Source organism: Labrus bergylta, chromosome 14 (genome assembly GCF_963930695.1).
Source record: "Labrus bergylta chromosome 14, fLabBer1.1, whole genome shotgun sequence".
In the NCBI taxonomy this organism is placed as follows: Eukaryota; Metazoa; Chordata; class Actinopteri; order Labriformes; family Labridae; genus Labrus; species Labrus bergylta.
Window position 1 is genome coordinate 15,269,048 of NC_089208.1, and position 23,668 is coordinate 15,292,715.

The following is a 23,668-nucleotide window of genomic DNA, read 5'->3' on the forward strand; positions in this document are numbered from 1 at the left end:
ACACGACAAGTGCTCGAGATGACTGCGTAATTATGAGGCCCTAACTGACTGCTTTTTGAGACAGATGTTGTGTTCATGAATCACGAAGCAGGTCAGATACCCAAACTGACTGCAAAATGAGACAAGAGGTCTCTTAGCCACAGTCAAGGTTCTCTGCTCTGACAAGAGAGCAGATGGCTGTTGGTGGGAATAACAAACCAGATCAGAGAGAGAGAAAGAGAGAGAGAGAGAGGACGCTGCAAATTCTCCACTCCAGCTCATCCTCCTACGCAGATTGCCTTTTCATGTTGTCTCTTGAAAACTGTTTTGATTAAAACAAAAAGAACATTTTTTTTTTCTAAATCACCTTGCAACGGTGCAGTTCAAGCATTTGGTTGCACAATGCACATGTTCTGTACATGCCAAAATACTCCCTGCCTCCCTGAGCCGTGCTGAGCCTTACGTAGAAGTGACACTCCAGAATTGGGGCGAATTATAGAACGACTGGGTGAACTCAGTTATTCCCATAGCTGTGATGTGTTCGAGTGCATACGAGCGTGTTTCTGTGTGTTTTGGCCCCAGCTCAGCGTATTGGCCACCCATGAAAATAATTTCACTTTCATCTATGTAACTACATTAAACTAGTGCTGTGATTTTTTGGATTAAACTATATAAGATCCCTGATACAGGAAACATACAGCTTAGTGCAACTTCATGCAAAACAAAACAAACACAACTCACAGGACTGACAACCATCATTTCTGGCATGAGTTTTATACTTTTTAATGAGGTTAAACTGTCAAAGTAGTAAACACAGTGTTACCTTACAATGACAGCAGCTTTCTCCCTCAGCAAACACTCCAAAAACAATATCTACGTCATCTCCTTTGTTACTCCTCCAGGGTAAGAAAAAGTATGAGTACCACAGCTACCAAAACACTGTATGTCAATTCAGAAAGTAGGCTGAACATTCATTTCCATGTATGCCATAAAGCTGGACCTGAATCACAATGTAAAGCACCCTTGACGATTTCAAAAAGCATCAAAAGCTGAGCAGAAGTCCTTTCACTCCACTACGCCTCCTTATTACAGCTTGCAGGATGTGCTTCTCTCCAAACAGGCTTTTAATGTGAAAGGAAAGCAATACACTAAACGACTAGACATGCTGAGCTGCAAATCATCGTAAGAATAATGACCCCTGTGCAAATGTCTGACACAATAACTTTACTTTCTGTAGCCTCTCAGCCCATAGTATATTCCAAACAGATGGAGCACAGCCAAAAAAACATCCCCTGCTGATCAATACGCACATAACGGAGAGATTAGGATACATTGAATAACTCGTTTTGAAAGGAGATTGAGTTGAAGCAAAACAGATTGCAACCTTCACCCTGTTATTTGTAGAGGATATATATATATGCTTTTCCATTTTAAAAGAAGAATGTGGGACATTTTACACATAAATATAGCAAAAATCAAGTATATTGTATGCAAATGTCTCTCTGAGTCATGACTGTCTACAATGACTGAGAAGCATGAGTCCCGCTGGATGTGTTGTTGTCAGAGCTGTGTTTACATCATACACATGGACGGGACGGCCGACTCCTCCTCATGTCTATAAAATCTGTTTTAGTCAAGGACTGGAGAAACAAGAATAACATACTCACTGTTTGTCATAATGTCATGTAAGCGTTTTTAGATCACGGTCATTCTGTGTAAATGTACACGCAGTGTGAAGCTACAAGATAACTAAAGAGCAATCTACTGGATCAAAAAGTTGCACATTCTTCCTTTAATGAATTATAATGTTGTAAGTTGTGCCCATATGAATACCAAAAATGGCTTCATATCAAAGTGTAGTAACAGTAGGCTATATTATGGTTCCTGTACAAGTACAATAGATTCTCATTTTAAATTAAAGCAGCTGCTCTAGTGAGAACAAACTCTCTTTTGGCCAAAGTTGATCTCTGCAATAGTTTTTCTTGGAGTCACACCACAGACACGTGAAAAAATATTAACAATTAATTGGAAAGCATTAAGACATTATGCATTATGAAGACAAATAAACATGTGCATGGAAAAATGGTTATGGCCCTGTCACTGGGAAAGCAGCTGTTCGTCCTCAAGCAAAAACTCCCATTCCTGCACCATTTGAATGGAATCCAGCCAGCTTTTGATTAAACTAATGGATGAATTATGCACATCCCCCAGCTTACAATTATGTAAAAAAAAAAAAAAAAAAGGCTACAATTGTCTAGTCACTAGCGTTTATTTCAACAATTTTATGTGGAGGATCAGTGTGTAATTTGAGACATGCAAAGTGATCGATGCGAATATGTTCCATCAGGTGATTTGTACTGCTTAATGTCTTATCTCTCCCTCCAATCTAACTAAAATAAATTGCTTCAAAGTATAATTGTATTCCATAAATCAGATCTTTTCAATAAGATTTATTCTAGAGTCCCTCCAACAGGCAGCTTCACAGCGAAGATTTGGATTAGTGGTTCTAAACTGTACTGAAGGTCCTGGTACAATCTAAACACCCTCAGGAAGAGTTAAAATAAGCAGTTAAGATATTACAACCATCAGACATTCAACATTCCTTCTTAAAGATTCAGACTTTTAGACACGAGGAACAGTTTATGATCAAAGAATTCTAAAAAAAAAAGGTGTTTTTCATGAGGGACAAACAATAACTGACAACCCTTTGAAAAATGTTTGTATGAAAAGAAAATACATAGAACTGAGGGCCCTATATAAACTATGCAGTGTGTGGTTTTAAGTACATGGTAGAATAGCATTAAATACTGCACATAGGTTTTAATAAATGTCTTGATTATTCATAGGTGTGTTTCAGGCATTACTTCTAAGCAAACAATGTTTTTTTTCCCATTCTCTTTAAAGCCCGGCTGGCTTATTGCTTTTTTTTTTCTCTCTAATATTTCATGTTGTAACCTTGAGCAAAACATTCAAACCAATCAGTCAGCAGAGATGCTGTGATTGTTCACAAATCAGACTTTAAAGGTGAAGGGACATTTCCAGAGAGTCAATGAAAGAGACTAATCCTATTTTGTGATGTGTTTAGAGTCCCAGGCATGCGCGGTGCAGCCTTATAATAATATTAACATTCCCTGTTGGACTTTCATTTATACAATTCTACTTTATCATCACATTAGGATGGTTCCACCTGCACGCTGCTTCCTCCATCAGATTAAATCTATCAAGCACGGCAGGAGTGTCGTGTCATGCAACACCCATAGAGGCCCTGTTTGGTTGCAGCAATCATGTGTTCCCAAGATCACTTCACACATGACTGAAAAAAAATGCGACACGCAGGATGTCACTGGTGAAGCACATGTGTTTTCAGTCAGTGTGTGCTGACTAAGTGAGAGGTTTATTGGGAAAGAAGAACAGCTTGTGTTCTTACCTGAGACAGTCCTGACAATCTCTGTGGTGTTCCTCAGGCCAACGAAGGAGAACTGGTAGAGCCTCCAGGAGCGAATGTCCCCGACCTCGACTGAGCTCCTCTTCCACTTGTACACAATTTCCTCTCTGGGGTAGCCATCTGAGAGGGAAAGAACAGGGGTTACACAAGGAGAGGAGAGGAGAGGAGAGGAGAGGAGAGGAGAGGAGAGAAGAGGAGAGGAGAGTCGTTAAAGGATTTTCAAAGACTCACATTCCTCCCTTTTGGAAAAATCTTAAGACCCTAAGTGTTGGGTAACAAACCATAGAGCACTATGTGTTTTCTTTCAGTGTAATCTGTATACCAACAACGTCAGCAAGCTAGTGTGTAAACAAACTGCATCATTAAACAATGATTATATAACAGACATGAGCACAAAATGTGGAAAAAATATCTAGTCCATCTGTGGGGAAAAAGCGTGCTCTCTGTCGTCCTGATTTGACTTCAAAACAACAATTACTAGATTGTTTCAATGCTAGATATGGGTTTAGTCATTCTATTACCTCAAGAGGCTGCTCTCTGCTTGTGAGATTCATGACAACGATATAACATGTTTGATAGTGATTCAATTAGAGGAGCAAATGAATTATCATCATTAAATCGTGTTCGTTAGCATTGAGATTTTGTCTTGTATCAAAGATAAAAAATAAAAAAATAGCCATAGTTGACCTTCTTTTAAACTAATAAAAAATACAATAGAGAACTGGCCTCCTGCTCCTGTGAATGGACCTGACTAAATCTCTCCTGCTCCAGGTGTAAAGACCGACTGTAATGATCTTCAGCTCCTTTCAGTTGCAGTCTGCAGTCTGGTGCTCTGTAATGATGAGCTGTGTGCAGCCGTTGAGGGAGGGAGTGGCTTGAATAATGCACACATGAAACTTCCTCGGTGCAAACTTTAAATGGCTCTACGACTAAAGTGCTCTCAGACATCCAGTAATACTAAACCTTAGAGAGGCAGAGGATGGAAGGATCTACCCTGTTTGCCACATTATGCTCAGCCAGACACACATCACTGCCTGGACCTCTTATTGATTCAAATGTCGTGCCGGGAAGCTAGACAAAACGTCTGAAATTCACTTTGGAAAATAGCTCTGCTCTTGTCAAAACAGTGTCTTTAATTAAAACATTAAAAAGGATCTACATTTATAAGAAACTGGATATACAACTTCAACACATGGAGCTCTAAGTCATTCTATCACTTGAAACAGTTTCATCAAATCTGCGAGTCCCGCAGACAGTCCAAGGAGCAAAAGAGGTTGAACTAGAAATCTTCAATTCTTTGTATCTGTGTGTGGCACGTGCTGAGACAATATGCCACGTGATAAATTTGCAGCGCACTGCTCTGCCTAATGCCTCTGGAGCTCATGTTGCTGTACATCAAGCGATGTTCAAAGTTCTTCAAACATCCACGGATTCTCATCACATTTTAAATCGTTGCCTCTGTTCCATTTTTAGGCCTGCTACCCCCTTGGTTTCTCTTTTTTTCTTGTTTCTCTGGAGCTATTTAAGAAGCAGTCTCTCTGGAGAATATCCCACGGTGCATCTCTCTGTGGGTCCATAGCGGCCTCATTAGCATAACTTAGTGCCCTCCCCCCCTCCCCCCCCAAACACTCGGCACACGCAGGAACTGACTCATTTGGACTCCTGTCACTTTTTTGAAATGTCTTTTGTAGCAGTATTGATAAAATGTAGGGGAATCAATCAGTGCTTTGCCTTTGGTCACGTTGGCAATGAAACATCTATTATTAAAGCCCTTTGCTGAGTGCCAGAGCATAATATGAATGAATGGTTTTATAAATGTTTCTGTTCACATCTTATTGTAACACATAAATACATATTAATAATCAAGAAGAGAGCTCTTCTCAGACGGAAATAACGTTTGAATTCTGTGTGAGCATTTTATTCTGAACATATTTCGCATGCGTATGTGCATAAATCTCTTCAACCTATACATGCATATTAATACTACTTTTTTCCATAGGATTATATTGGCCTTAAGGGCGTCCTTAAAAAAAAAAAAAAACATAGAATGAATACCTCCATGTTGCCTGTTGCATAATGAATCCCTATGTGATGTCTTTGTTGTGTTGCTTGGTTCATACGTGGCTTTTTATGGCCACAGTGTTGGTGTGTGCGTTTGTTTGAGAGTGAGAGTGAGGCAGAGGGGGGAGGAGTAAGATGTGGGGTGTCACCATATGGCCAAACTTACAGCTTGAAAACTCCAGGGGACACGAGTGCTCATCCATTGGGAAGTTGTTCAGTTTAAGCTGGCACTCGGCGTCGATTGTCAACCTGCAGGGACACAATATTTACATTTACTGACTCAGTTGCTTTGAATGTACATCAGTATTTCAAATATGTTCAAATAAATACCAGTATATCACAAACGATTAGGCTAAGTTAGCAAGTGGAACAGAAAAGTCAGAATTAAACCTCTAACCTCATTGGTATTGACAGCAATATTATTCATTAGAAATTCACTCAGCTAATTTGATGTTTTTCACAGCAATGCGCCCGTTGTCTTCTTCTCACACTTGAGGGACTTTGAAGGCAAAGTCATTAAACTTCCCCTTAATGAGAGAATGACCTTAAACGATTCTACCCATCCATGCACGCACCATTGTCATGTATCATTGTCCTCCCAATCACAGCGGCCATCCTAATTAACCAGTGGTTACATTCTGAGTTCCTTAACAAATTAATGAAGTGGAGAGGTAGTGTTCTGCATAGGAGAACATCCATCACGGCTCGATTGAGTCCAGGAGAGTTCACCTTCTCTCATATTACCACTGATTATATACCGTGGTCGGTCGGTGTAAATGTCTGCTGAATATATGACCTCATGCTAAACACCATAATAAGCACACTTAATAACTGCCTTTGAATAATCCTCCTGTTGACACATTATAAGTGCTTTTTTTCTTCAACATTTTACACCAAAGGAACATCAATGAGGGCGAGTGATGTTGTATAAATATCAACATGGCTGTGTTTCAGTCATTCAGATTCAGGTATGAGGCCACATATTGAAGTCTGAAAATACTCATAACCGTGCTCGTATTTGGTACAACAGCACAACATCAAGTGTGAAATTGCTTTAAAAAGCTAAAAATAGACGTTCACAGCAATAAGTTACAACAGATCATTGTTTTGTTTAACATTTTCCTACACCAGCACTGCTAGTTCTGCAACTGCATAGGCACTGGACTGTTGCCAAGCATGACCAACATTTTCCTGCACTGCTGCCTTTTTGTGTAATTCTACACGCTACCTCAGACCAGCTACTGTGCATCTAAATTATTTCTTAACTTAAAGGTACCATCTTGATTAATCTAGACACAGGCAGTTTGCTGTTATCTTCATTTATGGTATGCATAACACCTGGGACTGAGTAATACACATGTTAAAAAGTCCCAGAGCTGTTGTACTCTATATCAGTACTCATGGGATGCTTCATGTCCAATTAGATTACCTGCTTAGAATTAACTGTTAAAAAATTACAAATAACTTTGCAGCCATGTGGTTTTTGGGCAACCAATTACTTCAATTCTTGACTTCTTACAGCAAGAATGGACCACTAGACAACCTGGTAGTATTTAAGAGGCCTTTCTATTTAGATATGTTTACAGAAAAGAGATTCACATGCATAATACATAACCAAAGTGATAAATATATATATAAAAAGTATTCCCTCTTAGCCAAATAGTCCGTGCACTGTTACCTTTAAAAACATCAGTTAAGGGCAATGTAGTTCCAGTGTCCCCTTGTTACTGACTACTGCTTTATTCAAGGTTCCTACTGGCTAATTAATGTCAAATTAAAAATGCAGAAATTTAAAATGGCCTAGGGCCTTTTCTGGATAATCAGAGCCATGAATCATTAATACAGATAGGCTGTAAAGTGTTTGGTACTTCTACAAGCCTACGTGGCTAATTGTGGTGGATTCCAATTTGAGCATGAATCACCTTTGTGACATGCAACTGATTATAATGCATTTCAAATGCTGCAAAGTTATTAGTTTTAGGTCCAGTAAAAACATATAAATGGTTGGGGCGAGCATGGTGGCTGGTTGTATTTGTTTTTACCAGATCTGTATTAACATGAGCTTTCTCTTATCATGTTGCATTAAAAAAGGTGCAACATGGCTCAGAAAATAATTACTGACAATTCAAACATTTTGGTGTAATTAAAAAAAAAATAACTATAGGCGAAGAACTCCCAGCCTCACAATCACTCACAGAGCGAGTCATACAAATATAAGATGTACCTAAACCAGTGATATTACTAACTCTTCTCATGCAGCCCTCATGTTTTACCTGAGGGTGTACAGTATCCGACCATCGTTCCAAATTCGAAGCATGCGATTGGGCGTGGTGATCCAGTGGGCGTCGGCCTTCTTCGAGTTGCGGAAAAAAGTGTCTGGGATCCAAATCTTCCCGACCATGTTGCTGTTGAGACGCAGAACCTTCATTGTGTGGTTGAATTTTAATCTTCTGTCGTACCAAGTCTGGGCAAAAAAGATGTCGATGGTGTATTCCTGAGGAATGATAAAAACACAGTTTTACCAGAATGCTTATGTTGAACTTCAGTCTTAAAGCTGAACGAAACATATGATATGAAAGTCTCTGTTTGTGAGGAAAAAAACCTCGTAAACATTATTGTTTGCAACTAGAGCTTTCAACAATCTGTGGCTTGTAACTAAGATGCAATGAGATCAGATTCAATGTGGGCTGCAAAAGCACGCTCTGTTTCTTCTGTCTATGCCAAAGGAAACTAAATTCTGTAACACATTTGTAGGCACATTTCCTCCGACAAGATGGTGTCTATTCAGGCCAACAAGTCCCTTTCTCCCTGCTAAAGAGTTCTGTTGAAAAAAGACCGTCTTGGCGCCCTCGACCTGAAAATTAAATGTTCAACGGGGCAATTAATAATTCCCCTTGTTTGGCTGAAGTATTATCTAACCTCATAACCCGCTGCCTTGGCAGCACTTCGTCCTGAGCCTGACAAAACCTTTTGTCTGCTATTCAGCCCCTGTGAGAGCTGCACTAAAACGTACATATGAGGGATGAAAACAGGGGCAATAGATGCCTGGGCAGAATTGAAGAGCTAAGAGCGAAAGGTGAGATGCGGTATAGTGTGAAACAGGAAGAAAAAAAAAGGGCATTGAATGAGAGGAAGCTATCAGTCTTTCTTATTTATTTTGTTATTTGGAATGGTTTAGCCCTGCGGTTCAAAGTGGAGTACAGCAGGGGAGAGGAAAAAAACCAGGGGATTTGTGTGCAAGAGGGCATAGAGGCATTAACTTCCTGACAAAGCTTAGCCCAACAATAAAGCCTAAATCCATGCCACAGAGTCCAAAACAAGATTTGAAAAACAACATTTTCAGCAGGCAACATTCCCATCCTTTCAACATCATGCCCCCCCCTTCCTCCAATAAAACACAGAGTGACAGTTCAAATGAAACAATGAGAGAAAGGCAGAATGCCTGAGGACCCTCATCTGGGCCCTGCTGACTGAGATAAACATCTCCTTTTTTTCCTTTTTAACCTATATTCAGTCTTGGATCTCCACAGAATCAAACTACCATCCTTTCGATTCATTTAAGAACTCCCTGCCTCAACAAAGCATTCATTTATGATTCTGTTTCTTCTTCAGAAACACACTGTTCCACCTCTCCCTCTCTCATATGACTTTCAAAGATTTCCAACGCACAATTAAAAATTCGAAGTTGTGTTCATGCCTTGATGCTCCTTGGAAAGTCCTCCAACCTCAATGCATTTCTTATGTTGTTGAGTGACAGCAATGGCCCCGTCACTCTGATTATATATGAATGTGAAGCAATCACTGCAACAAACACATTTTCTAACTGATCACATCAATGTGTCTTCTCCTACTTCACTGTGATTGCCGTTATTTTGAGTGGGTGTTTTAGCCAAGACTTAGTGAGATGGAACACCACCACCATGTAGAGCAGACTGCGCTGCAGAATTACAATAGAAGTGGGTTCACAGCGGGAATATGCAGCAGAAAACAAAGACACATTAAACGAGCTGTTGTGAGAGTTTTCTAATTCTTCTTTCTTCTATAAGCTTTCTTTGCTCTGCACTTTAAGATGACCTATTGCGACCTGTTTTGGATGCCACTGCAGTTTGACAAAGTTTATTCCATAGCATTCCCTGAGCTTTGTGAAGTAGTGTTCAAGACCATTTAAGAAAAATATAAGCTATAATTAAAAAATAAAAACATTAGGCAGGCACTCTCTACATGAATCTCACAGCTTAAATTCAGAATTTACGATATTTTCAACTCTCCAATTGTTATCTTAATGGGACAGTGAATTGAGATTTGGAAGCTGTCACTGTCAAAATATCCAGTTCTCCCACTCCTACTGGCTGCAATAAATGTGGATTTAAAAAAAAAGTAACATATCTTTTTCTTCACAGAGCTCGATATCAGCTCGACTAGCTTATAAGAACTTGAACAATAAATGAGATGTCAACTTTTTTATTTTTAAATGTATTTCACTGCAGCATATTAACTCGTATGCAAGTAACAACAGACAGAAATGGTCAAAAGCCCACAGAAATCTACCTTCAAACTAGATCTAAAGAAAATCCCAAACTGTAACATTTATTTGAACAAATAAAAAGAATTTGAACAGGTAACACCTCCGATTTTAGCTGATTCAATCCTTGGCCACAACAAAGTGAGAACATCTCTCTGTTTGCCAACACACACAGCCTTTGCAAATATGCTGCTTGGAGATCTGGCCTGATTCTTTTGGGAAAAAACAACTGGCTGACTGTTAAATATAATTATTTTGAAATAGTGGTTGTATGCAAGCTATATGCATTGCAGTGTTTCGCACAGCACTTCTAACAGCAGCTTGTTACAAAGAGCTGTGTACGCGGTTACTAGATGTAACTCCGTTTCTATGAGTATGTGTGTAGCCGTCTAACGGGCTTGGTAACAAATATTGTCATTGAAATGATGCAGCTTTTCATATTACAGTCAGTACAGTTGTACTGAGAAGCTTTTGTCTTAATAAAAAGGGTGTTCATGTTTATCAAACTGCTTGTATTATTATATGTAATTTTAGGCAGATGGGGGGGATATTATGTCACTAGTGTAAATTTTGTGTTTTTGTGTTTAATTCACCACCACCACCACCACCCTTGCTGACGAGCCAGCTCCCACCTCAACTGGAGAATTACCTTGGGGAAACACTGCATTGAATGGGCCACCTTAATGCACAGTGGTGCAAAGCTTGGTGCAGTACTTAAGCAGCTGATTGACACTCAAGTGTTGCAATACTACAAGGGCAGTGGGGCACTATAGTGATTACGTGGACCAACCAATCTGCCATAACAGCAAGCTTCTGCCCTGCTGAAGTGTACTTGAACAGGGCACTAAGTCCCTGTCAGCTCCAGCAATTCTCTGGATCATTGTACAATGACCTCACTGAGGATGGATGGAAAATGATCAACGCAGAATTGGGAAGTTATGTTTCTTAAGCAATTTCAGGCTAATTATTAATAAGAATGAAGGCACACTGCATCATATTTCGTATAACTTACCATATTGATGGCATTTACTGGCCCGATGCTGTTGACAAACATATCCGTGTGGATCACCGTGGGTTTGACTGCAAAGAAGCATAATAAAACCAATTAGAAAGATAAGCAGTTGCACAACAAGTGATGAAAACTTCTTTTTCAGTTTTGTATATGGCATCATTATGGTGGACCAAAAAGAGGGAAATGACACACTAGGGAGGAAGGTGGGGTTTATGGCATTGAGGAAAAGAAAGTTAAAAGTATTTTACAGTACAGTTATTACAGTAACACTTGATTGATTGAAGGTGTAATTCAGTTTTAGATTTTCTGATCGGTTGCTGCAGCCTGGTCTGCAACACAGACATAACCAGGGAGTATTATTGATCTTTTCTACCTTATTGTAAGGCAAGACATCCACTCTATTAACATTATCGACTGTAATTTGCTTAAATCGAAATGAGCCAACTTTTCTGTAACAGGATTTCACCACTCCTTAAATACATCAGATAAAGCTAATAAAATGAAAACGCCATTGTAGGCTTGCAGATTAGATCAGAGCCTAAAGAGCCATTTTCGTCTTCATACAAGCTTCCTGTCCATGACAGAGAACCTCGCAGTCCGTCTGTATTTACGACTGAACTCCTGACCCATTTACCAAGATACTTGGTAACATGATAACATCCGATATGTGCTTTTTTCTTCTATGTGGGCTCCTCTTTATGGCCAAATAGTTAGCCTCTTTTCTCCAAAAACTTTCTGGAGCCTGGCACTCCCACAGAGACACACTTTTAAATGAATCCCTCCTCTTGAAACTTGCGTCTTCACAGATTTAAAAAGGGATAAAAATGATATTGAGCCCAAAACAGACCACCAAATAATAAAACACATCACACTGGAGCACCGGCTACGTTGGAAAAACATATTTACTTTATAACCCAAGACCATTCGATTGAGGGAATTTATGGAGCCAAAATGAGATGTTTGCTTTTTCACAACTATTATTGAAAAATGTGTGCTAATTCACCTACATGTTGGGGCAAATGTCCACTACCATGCATGTTGCTCTTGGTGTCGGCCAGTTTATTGTGAGATGAATTGACAGAGCATGAACGCCCTTCTAAACCAACTTGAATCAGCTTCTACACTTTGCTATCTACTGCATACATTCATTGATGGGTGGATATTACGTATGATAGTCAGGTCTGGACTTTACCGTCCTCCAGGCTTGGTATGGGAGCTATAGGGGGAGAACGGGCTGGACATTAAGAGTGAATGCAGGTTTGCATCAATTTTTGATGTCACCCAAAGGCATTCATGTATGTGCATCACAACCTTAACCCTACACACCCTTTAAATGTATGAAAACACACAGCACAGACATTCACACAAGCCCATATACAATGTTATTTCTGGTTTTTACTTCATTTCGGGCAGTTATGTATCACTGTTAACCAAACATTAGTAAGTGGTTATGAATACTAGTGCGTGTTTTTTTATTGGCATCATTAGAATATATTTGGACAGAAAATGTGATGCATAAAATAAGTAATCCTGGACTGGATTATAAGTCAAATCACTAACCAAGTTATGGACATGGCATAAAAACACATTTTGTGTCCTATTTGCAGCCAAGTGGAAGGTGGATGTGTTTCATAAATGCACAAGAAGATGCCAAAGAATTTTTTTTTTTTGTAGGTGCCAGTGAACATTAAGTGGCTCTGCAAAAATATCTTACTGGCTCTCAGAGACAACATTTAAGATGCCAACAAGCCCGCCCAGGCACCCTGGTAAAAATCTGGTTTAATCAGCTTGTAGACTCAAACCATATGCATCACCTAAAATCATGAATAAATTATATTCGAATGAATGTATGTCCTTAGTGGTATGTTTCACATCTGTGAGTGCTTTGAAACAATGTATTCATTTGTTGGAAGGCAATAACCTTGATCAATGCCATGGATGTTGTGTGGCTGAACACTTAAGGGTTTTCAGAATCCCTGCCCCCCTCTCTTCCTCTCTCACTGTCTCTGTCCTATTTGCTTGGATTTCAGACTTACAGTAGACTCAAGGGGCATTCAAATTAAATGAACATCACAATGGACTTCAAAGGGAGACAGTGGCACAATCAGCAAAGAATCTAAAGCCACAGCATTTCAGCGCTCTGAGGAGAGGAAAAGAAACTTCTCTCTGCATTGGTGTGGTTGCTAGGTTGATTGGTTGGTGGATCAGATGACAATATAGCCAGCTAATTATAACCCCTCTGTAGCTGTGTAACTTGGCAGCAGCTGGAAGACCAGCGCTTGAGAGAGAGAGAGAGCGAGATCATAACGCGTTTGAAGATGATGGTTAAGACGGTGGCAGCCGGCCACCCAGCTACGCGGAAGCTCTCTGGGTTGAAGCTGCACCTCAAAGTGGATCTGAGCTGCTCTTGAATTTATAGCACAACCTCGTCTGAAGCTTTAAGAATACAGATGATGCCCTTCATGAAACGTGATGAGTATATGGGAGAAAAAAAACATTAAAGTCGCTGAGTGTTACAGGTTCACTCATCTGCTTTCATCTTGTGCCATCACTGCAGTCTATTTATTAGTCATTATCTTAAACTGCATGAGGTCAATCCCCTGCAGTGGATCCTCAGGCTAGGTGTTTTTTCCTCATTTCTAGTGATTTGCATTATTTGTGGTTGGGAAAACAGTCAACAATTGTTTTTTTGGCTGATGGAGCTGGTGATGAAGTAGTACATTTACTCTGACTTTTGACAGTGAAGAGCATTGACAACGACCCAAACCACATTCTGAATTGTAAGAAAATGCAATAAATGCAAAAAAAAGACACAAAAAGGCTTAGTCTGGCTCCATAGCATGACGATCTAATTGAAATTCAGTTAAATAAGTACAAGAGTATTTTCACATTATATAAAGTAAGTGTGTTATAGGGTGTCATTGTGTTTTTTTGTTCTAAGGAGCCCTTTGTAACTATTTGTCTGGCTGCAGGTTGTTTATTTCACTTTGATTCCCACTTCAGGTCTTTGTACTCCTTTACTTTATATAGGACTACCTTGAGGCGAACAAGGAACATGTAAAATGGCTCAAATGTAGCCCTGTGACATCGCAGGATTAAAATGGGCCATCTTCTCAATGTAGCCTTGCCATTTGCAGTATTAATGCAGCACTAGTCAGGACCTCTAAAGTGACTGAAGAAGCAATCTACTGCCAGCCAAGAGAGTAGCATATCTTCATTGTTCCTTAGCGGTATGTGTCACGTCCAGAATACAGCCAGTTCCCAGTACAATACTGCCCATGAATCAAGTTTTCAAGGGTACTGAATATCTCCCTGTTCTGTTCTTGCAGATGGCTTGACAGGCTTTAGGATATATGTGCACTTGTGTAGACAAGTGGAGGCATGCCCAGCTGCTGTCCGTCAAAGTGAAGGGAGTAAGCTTCCTGTCTACCTCTCACATTGGCAAGACAAGGCTTTTTAGCAGGACAATGATGGACAGCTATCAAGGCCATAAAACATACATGTTCATAAACACATACTTATAAGTCAGTCAGAGCACAACAATAATGCATGGGATGGACACAAACAGACACACAAGGACACTGTGTTGCCCAGCAGGCAGTAATAATAAACTGTGAATCCTGTGAATATTAAAGCCTCTCTGGGTTCAGTTTCTGCAGCTCAACTACAGTGAGTATGAGCAGGCAATCCAGCTGGACTACCATTTTCATTTCATGCCATTAAAAAGTCATTATTTCTTATCATTTTGCAATTTGCAGCAGAGACATTCAAAAAATGTATCAGGTGGAAGGACTAACATTATTACTGGCTACCTCCTGGTGAGGAATAGTTCAAAGTCACAAGTAGGTTTGAAGCCTTGGCTTTGAAGTCCTGCTGTTTTCCTCTGCCTTAAACACTAAAAGTTAAGCAGATTTACAGAAATAATGGATGACTTAAATGGTAGTGATTAACTACTTTGAAAAAATCTTCACACCATTTAGACACAAACATATCGGTGTGCCTCCGATTCTTTATTCCAGTTTGGGGATATTCAAACAAATGTCTTTCCATTTTTACACCCAGACACATTTTATGTTTGCCTTTTGAGAAGTAAGTTACAGCATAAATGGTATTACTAGCTACAGGTGATACTCTCTGGTAATGTGCTAAACCAGCAAAAGCCAGATTCAGCACAAAAGGCAGTACACCTTTTTGTACATTTTGGTGCAGGGTGACTTGCTGCTGCCTGAATGATTCCAAATGTTTGTGATGTTGACTAAAAATACTGTGTTGACATTTGAGTCCGGGAGGAATTGATTCTCAGCCATCAGGTTAGAGTTCAGTAGAGAATAGATTGGTGTTGAAGTGTTTTCTTTTTTAAAAATCAGGTTAATGATGAACAGATCCTTGATCCAAACCCTGTTTACTTCAGTCATTGTCATTCCCATTTGTTGTTAAATCCTCTTCTTCGTCTTGTTGAGGTGAAGACCTGACTCTTGTGCATATAAACTCTTTTTAAAACCCCATGAGCAATGACAAAAGTCCATTGTCATCACCAGTAGTAAACACAGGGCTGCTTTAAAGCTGACGCTTCTTTTTTCTTAAATTAAGAGAACTCGTCTTGGCAAGTGTGTGTGTGTGTACATAAAGTGTGACAATGTGTGTTTAAGGATGCAAGTGTTTCTTCTTACTTTGCAAAAGTGCTTAAGTTGCACTATTTCTATAGTGGCTTGATTCTGGCTACAGAAAAGGAGATGTTACTTCTTGAAGATTTATTCTCTTGAGTCAGTTTATAGTGACAGCTTAGAGAACTATGGCTGTATTAAAGTGATGAATGGTTGTATATTTCTGGGTTGGTGTGTTGGGCTCTACATCATTGCAATACATGTACATATACAGTATATAGATGATGTCTTTAAAAGAAAAATATACAAGCAGCATCAAGCAGATGCACAGTAAATGGGGAGATGACTTGGCTTAACCTTGTCAGTCACTTAAGCATGTGTTTGATTTGACCTATGAACATGGAAATATATTTTTCTTAATTTCTCTTAGTAAACTGATAAACTGAAAAACAAGTGCCCACCTCCGATGTCAGGTCTCAGTTTGTTGTCGTATCCATCTAGTAAGCTGTTAAGGATGTGCGTGACATCACTCTCGTATACTTTTGGGGTCAGCACCCACGTCTTGTTAGCCACCTCATCATCGTCATCGGTCTGGAAGGAGCTGCGAGGGAGAAGAGGAAGAAAAACATGAAATCAATAATTTCTTTTAAAGCACACGCTGTGTCTCTGGTACTGTGCTAATCCTTCCATACAGGGAATTATTTGGAGAGACAGACAGAGAAAGGTGTTTTGAAGATTTCAAACCAAGGTCAGATGATGAGCTCGGGAACATTTCCAAGGCTTTTCATCACCTCAACATAGCAGCTGCATTGAAGGGCTGAAATATACGATTTTTTCCTTTCATTCCGAAATAGTTTGATGAAAGATAACAGGTATAAAACAGATGAAAGTGACATAACGTGATCACAATAAAGAATAAATGAACTGATAGACATTCAGAGGAATGTTTGTGATGCATGTTCTTAATTAATTAATTATATCTGACTGTAAATCTGCCATCAATCAAACACAAAAACATTTTGTAAACATGTCTTAGTACTAAACTAAACCCACATCTAGGAGGACCATTTAGAGCACTATATGTTCTGATCAAAGGCTCAGTTGTAATTTTAAAAACATAAAGTATTTAGACCAAATGAATAAGGTAGACTACAGTATGTGCTCTGTGATGATAAATGTGAAACTGAGATGAAAGGGTTGAACTTTGAGATTGTAGCTCTCCGTACACTTGACTTGTTTTATTCTTTAATGTCTGAAATATAATTATTCAATAATATTATATTCAAGAGTCACGGCACCTTCCTGGAAAACCCTTTTATGTGATTGTGTCTTTCATATCCTAATAATGGACTTACCAACATTCTGGTATTTTATTCTTGTGATGATTACAAACCTACTACGTTTCCATTCACTTCACTCTTTAAATGTTTAAAGTTAGTATCCAACAGTTTGATAAAGTTTCATTTCCAGGTTCCTCTACTATTTCTCAAAATAGCTTTCATGAACATAACAAAATTAATATAAACAAAGAATATTATAGTTCATGGATTTGCTGCCAGACCATCCTTAACAGCTAAAGCATTCCAGTGATTTGAAAATGAGAAACTTAAAAGAAATAATGAATAGATTCCAAGATGGCAAAGTGGAAGAAGCTGATGTAGAAATCTTCTGTGATATTTTAGAGTTGTTGTTTTTAATTGGAGGAGAAAAGCCAGTTTTCTGAGAGTATCTTCCCTCAAACCTCTAAAACTAAAAAGCATAATGATGTCTCGAGAGCCCCAGACCGCAAATACCTAGATGACGGAGCCATAAATGTTATTTCCTGCTTCTCCAGAGAGACGTATGATCTTGGTCAATTATACAATCAAAGTGCAGATTTAGTTTTACTTACAATACCTCCCCTTCGTTTTTGGAAAGGAGAATAGAAACTTGATGTATGTTATTGTATGCATGAGGGAAAATTGCTGTAATGCATGAAGAGAATGCTATAAGACAGGAAGTTTGTACTGCCATTGGCCCTTTCTGTGCATAATTAGTGTTTGATTTATTGAGGGGGCAATTTATTACACAATCAGTGTGTGGGGTTTTATTCTCGACCCATTCTAGACTCTAAAAGGTTTGGTGGGACTTTTCTTGAAACAACACAAAAAAGCATGTCACGAGATAATGATAGGGGACGATGTAACAATATCCTCAATTTGTTCTAAAGCTTACATAAAACAATCATAGAAAATCATTAAGCTACAATAAGACTGATTACTGTTGCTGTCCAGGGGAATACAAATCTATACAAAAGCAATATACATGAGTCTAGGGAAATAAGTTTATCTTATCGGCATAATGGCTCAACATGGTCATCCTAAGCACCACTTCACAAATGTATCTGGACATTAAAATACCAAAACACTGAGGCCAGATCAATGTTCAATTTTTTTTTCTTTTGCCATTTGCAAAGAAAGTTGCACTTTACAGCAACTGAACTGAGATGATATAGTGTTTTTTCATTGTATATATGCCTTTTAATTTAGGTTTATTTCTGTCAGACAATTTTTTTATTTCAGATTTTGTGGAGAACTTTGATTTATAGATCCCCACTAAGCGACAAAGAAATGTAATCAAGCCTAGACCACCTCATAAGTAAAGTAACTCTGCAGAAGCTCTGCATGTCAAGCTCAAGCTCTTTTTCATACAAACAAAACCACAGCTCCCCACCAACCCTTTAACAGTTCAGTTCATGTGGACACATAATATATGTTTGCTCTTTGTAATTTTCGTTGTATTTTTTTAAGCATAAGTGTCAGAAATACTTAAGAGTAGAGAACATATATACAATACATAATAGCTCACATAAATTACTCATTATCACTTACTTAAAAACAACAGTTTGCATTAGTTTGGATGAGGATAATTTTCCAATTGAAAAAAAATGTCCCCTTTCTAAATATAGCTAATGGAATGTGCATTCAAGCACACATTCATGTCTCATTTGCATATCTTATGATAGAAAATATACATTTGTGGCTGTTCAAGTAAAAACAGGGTTTTAATTTGCGACACAGAGCTTCAAAAACAAGGTAGAGACAAGTGGCTAGAGTAATAACTTGATAACTAAAAAAAAACAAACGAGAGAGTTGTCACATTTTAGGTATTGTAAAACCCTCAAGCTGTCGAAGCTCTTCATAAACTATGCACCTCTAGTTACCATAAAGAAGCAGCATAAAGAAGCACCCTTGAAATAGTTGTGAGCTTTCAAAGAGGCTGTGGAGCAATGAGAGGAAAAGATACCTCTGAATGAAGAAATAAAGACTCAGAAATGGTGAGAGAATAAGACGCAGTTTCCATGGTAAAGCACAAGGACAGAAGCCCTGATAGCTTTCTCATGTTCTGAGGCTGGGTGTGAGGACCAATGTTTTGACCAGCACTCTTCCTTGGGCTGCATTAAAGTGCCAATAAGTGCCTGCCAGAACACGAGTGGCTAAAACATTAAATCTTGATCATCTTACTCTGGTAGACCCTTTTAGATATGAATAACTGGTTGTTATGAAAAAAATATCCACGGAGCATCAGCCTCTGACATGTAGACAAAATAGATAGATGGATGGATGAATATATGGATAGATAGATAGACAGATCGATAGATACAGTAGATAGATAGATAGATGGACATATGATGGATAGATGCTTGACAGAAAGAAAGATGTGTGGTATAGGTATATGTCTATATTGGAATATGCAAAGATAGGTTAATGGATGGATTGATAAACAGTTTCATTGGTGGCTGAACATGGATTGATTAATTGAATGTAAGTAAGAACATAGCTAGATGCACAAATAGATGGGTAAATAAATGAATATAGATGAGTATGATAGATGATTGGATTATGTGACATGCAGATATATGCATATGTGGGGACATATATGGGTAGATGGATGGATACATAGACAGAATGGTTAATGGTTTGATGGCTTGATAGTCTGATTAATGGATGGACATAGATTGTTATGTTGTACGGTAACATTCATAGGTTGATAAAAGCATGAAAGGTAGATGGATAGATAGTTAGATAGTAGTAAGAATAATGACCTCGAGGACCATTTAGAACTCTATTTGGAGGTTACTGCAATGTTACCATCTATATTCATCTTGCAGAGGACCTCTACTTGGAAAGGCTCCAAAGACGAGCACATCAAAGGAAGAGCCATGTGTTCTCCACTGCGGGCAGATCTGATGTTTTGCCTGTTAATTTAGTACCTGAAGATCTACAGAGACGTCTTCACCAGTGTGTTTGTGCATGCTTGTGTTTGTAGCTGTGTGTGCTGTTTGGTGTTTGTGTGTTTTTTTTTATTTTGTGTTTATGATGCATATGCATGTCCGTGGCTGTGTATATAATGAGGGAGAGTCCTGGAGTTAAGTGTTGTGTTCACAGCTCATCACATTGAGGACAATCTACTAGTTTCATACATTCGAACCCTTCACATTTTGCACTTTCATTAAGAAGCACCCTCATTTTCTCTATAGCAATAAAAACCTCTCCCTAATATAAAACACATCTCAAGGTTCTTGTAAAGCAGCAGAAGACTGCCCCTTCTCTGCAGTTTTTACTTGTTCAATAGAATGTCCAAGGAGAGTAAATTTGGCAGGATCAGCAGTGAAAACAGCCATGTACCTACCATTAGCTTCCACAACAAGTTCCCTTGAGCTATTTTTTTTGCATGTTTTAAACTGAAGCTAATAAAGGAACCAGCCTGTAATGAACCCACATGCTTATTATTCACAAACATGTAATTGGTCCTGCACCCATGGCAACAACACAACAAACCACTCTTGCACATCCTGTTTTTGCTGCAATCCTCCTCTAACAAGTACTACCATTAATAAAGCTAGAATACACCATAATCACAGTGTTTTAACAGACTGTATTCCTTTAAAATTAATTAAAAGTAGTGTTTCTGCTTGATCAGCTGATTTTCCAATAATTACCATGTCATAGTTCTCACATACATGATTCAGAAAATCTATGCCAGCCTATCAGTTTACCTGTCCTCATGTGTTTACAGATCTCACTTGGTGTAGTCTAAATAAGATCACATTGATTAGCTAACACTGGAATGCAACGTATTACTCTCAGTGATTCCAGTAGTCGAGTTAAGGCCAATTTTCAAGTTCAATATTCTATCAGTTAGTCGAAATGCACTAGTGAACTAGTTTGAACTATTTAAAAGTAGAGCTATACTGCCATATGCGACTGAAACGTTAAACTTCATGATGTACACAAACCCTCAACAGCTCCATAAAATATTTACTACTCATTGAGATGGTGTCAACTTAGCATAATTGTGGGACTAATGACAGAGTAATAACAGGGACCAATTTTGGGTTGTAAATTTTTAGGAGTAGCGTGATTGCATTTAAATGGAGTTGCTTTAAACCCTTTTAAGAGCTTATGCATGCCGGGATATTTGCAGTGAGTCCAAATCAAAAGTAGCATTTTTAATAGAAAGGCGTACAAGGTAATGCACCACAAAGAGGACAAATCATCAGAAGACTAGTTTTAAATGTCTCCTAGATTCACCTTCTGTTTACTTGTTTGCTTTAAATAGAAGATAATGATCCCTTTTGGAATAAGGGCAGTCAAAAAAAAGTACTATATTTAGCCACAGATTCTTTTCAGAATAAGAGATAACAAACAGGGCCAAGACAAGCAAGGATGGCCATACTGAAAAGTTTTTATAGGATGCGGTCTTATGCAAGGTTTAACAGTGATAGCCATGACCTTCTGTCAGGTTTATTTTGACGATAACTCAAATGAATCACTTCATGTAAGTAAAAGCAAATGTTGTTAATCCAAACCTTCCCAGATCTAGCTCAGAGATCTAAATTCACTCACTTTATTCGGTTATGGGGGATATATGACGGACAGTAATAAGCAAAAGGCAGTCATGTGCTTTGTCATCTTCATGTCAAAGTGTCTGAAATCAACATTGGAAGCAAAAAGATTGGCATCTGTGGGGAATCTTTTTTGGAATTCTGCGACGTAAATACATATGATAGCCATTATGGGATACATGACAGATTGACAGTTAGACAAAATTGTACATTTTCAGACCCTTAGAAGTGCTGACAAGAGACAGATAGTGTGATGGCTTGATTGAGTCCAATGCACTGTAGGAATCCCATTTAAAGGGATGGATTTTCTTTCTTAGTAATGAATGGCACTCCCATATTGACAAAGCCATTCATTTAGAATCATTTTGGCTGCGGCTAACTGGAGTGCAACACGTGGCAGTTTAAATTGTAACTTTGTTAGAATTGATAGGAAATTGTGTTTCTGGCCAAGAATACAACAGATGTTAATTCATTTTAGTATAAATTACTGCTGAGTAATATGTCAATTTCATGTTCATTCCATGTACCATGTCCCTAGAATATTCTAGCAAGTTCAAACAACCGATGACAGGTTGAATATAAATCCCTTCATTATTTTGTTTTATAATATACTAAGCCAGCTGCAGATAACTGAGTAGGCGTATGTTGTTGGCGAGGTGTCTGTTTATTTTCTGTTACTTGTGAAGAGATAGTTCATTTGTTAGGTTGTTAGTGGACATTACTCACTCAAAATGATACTGTTTTTGTTATTTCATATGAAAGCTGCATTGCTGGAAGTGTTTAATGAGCTAAACATTGTAGCTGTTGAAATAAGAGGCGATAAGGTGCAGGGATGTGTTCACATCACAGTATTTTCACATCATATAACAATATGTTTTATGAAACGAACCCTTAAAGATTTTTTAAAGTCCATACTTTACTACTTTTGGCTCGTACAATGTTATTGACGTGTAATTAACAGCTAGTATTAACTGCAGGGACCTACCAATTACCTGTTGTATATAGTAGTTTACATAATTAGGTTTTAAGAAACATACCTATTACCATTTGACATTAGCAGTAAATGTGATTATTTTTAGGAGAACTAAAATATAAAAATTCAAAAATAATTAACTGCAATGGAAATGCTTCAGGTACGTTTACAGAAAACAACAAACGTCTCCTTGCCATGATGGAAATACTCCCGTATGACATCACTTCCTCCTGTCATCAGTAGTGGCTTTTGGGCCTACATATCTACATATCTAAAGCCTATACCTCAGGACAGACAGCACTACATACCCAAATATTTGCAACAAAATCCCCCCCCCCCCCCCACCCCCCACATCAATTTGGCTGGGTGCTGTGAAAAACTAGAATGCTGGTGAATGGGATGTAAAGCGGTAATTGGACGGAGCACAGGGGTAAATGTATGTTGACAGACAGCAGACATCACTACACATAGTAAGTGTCACAATGAGTCAGAAAGTAGCAAAGATTACTGAAAGCACGCTGGAGGCCTTGAGAGATAGCTTATGTAAGAGGTCTCATACATGAATCACAAAGGCTTCAAATGCAATTTACAAAGCAATGGATGCCTTTTAATTATTGTGTGATATTTGAACATATAGGCTGACACTGCACCAGCCTAAATGATGTTGTTTTATAGGTTATGAGCAACATATATTACATTCAATTACCATTTATCTTTGTTGTGGCTACTTAAGAAGCACTGAAGTTTCACTTGCTTTAATCTAACACACATCACTGTGTAACAACCAATCACAACTTCTAAAATCCATAACCTGTGTTCAAAGATACAACTAGTGTTTACTCAGGCATACTGTGAGCTCTACTTGTGCCTACAATTAAGAGATGCATAGGCCTAACAATGTAGGCTGGGCAAGGAGCCCTGTTGTTGCCATAAGCATTCGGTGATTGAACGTCGTCTGATTTATCTGCCTCCATTTTTCAACCTCCAGCAGCACAAGAGGAAAGCGGCACGAAGAGCCTAACCATCCATCCTCTTCTTGACTACTCTTCTTATCTTAGTGCTCGGGAATGTCGTCTTGACAGGGACAACTAAACAGCCTCACTAAACAAACTCGAATCTGCACCTGACGTTCAAGCATAAATGACAGCCTGCGTGTTCGCGTGCAAGAAGAGAATCAGTCCATGT

The 23,668-nt window shown here is 38.6% G+C and overlaps 1 protein-coding gene across 4 annotated transcripts in view; it reads right to left on the reverse strand.

Annotated features, from left to right (window-relative positions):
• gabrg2 (gamma-aminobutyric acid type A receptor subunit gamma2) overlaps positions 1-23,668 on the reverse strand; it is a 51,141-nt gene that overhangs the window by 26,216 nt on the left and 1,257 nt on the right. For all 4 annotated transcript variants that reach the window (XM_020638310.3, XM_020638308.3, XM_020638309.3 and 1 more), the window contains exons 2-6: positions 16,085-16,224; positions 11,020-11,087; positions 7,759-7,979; positions 5,652-5,734; positions 3,407-3,544 (exon numbers count right to left, since the gene is read on the reverse strand). In XM_020638310.3, coding sequence (XP_020493966.1) covers positions 3,407-3,544; positions 5,652-5,734; positions 7,759-7,979; positions 11,020-11,087; positions 16,085-16,224 — 650 coding nt within the window. The remainder of the gene's footprint in view (positions 1-3,406; positions 3,545-5,651; positions 5,735-7,758; positions 7,980-11,019; positions 11,088-16,084; positions 16,225-23,668) is intronic.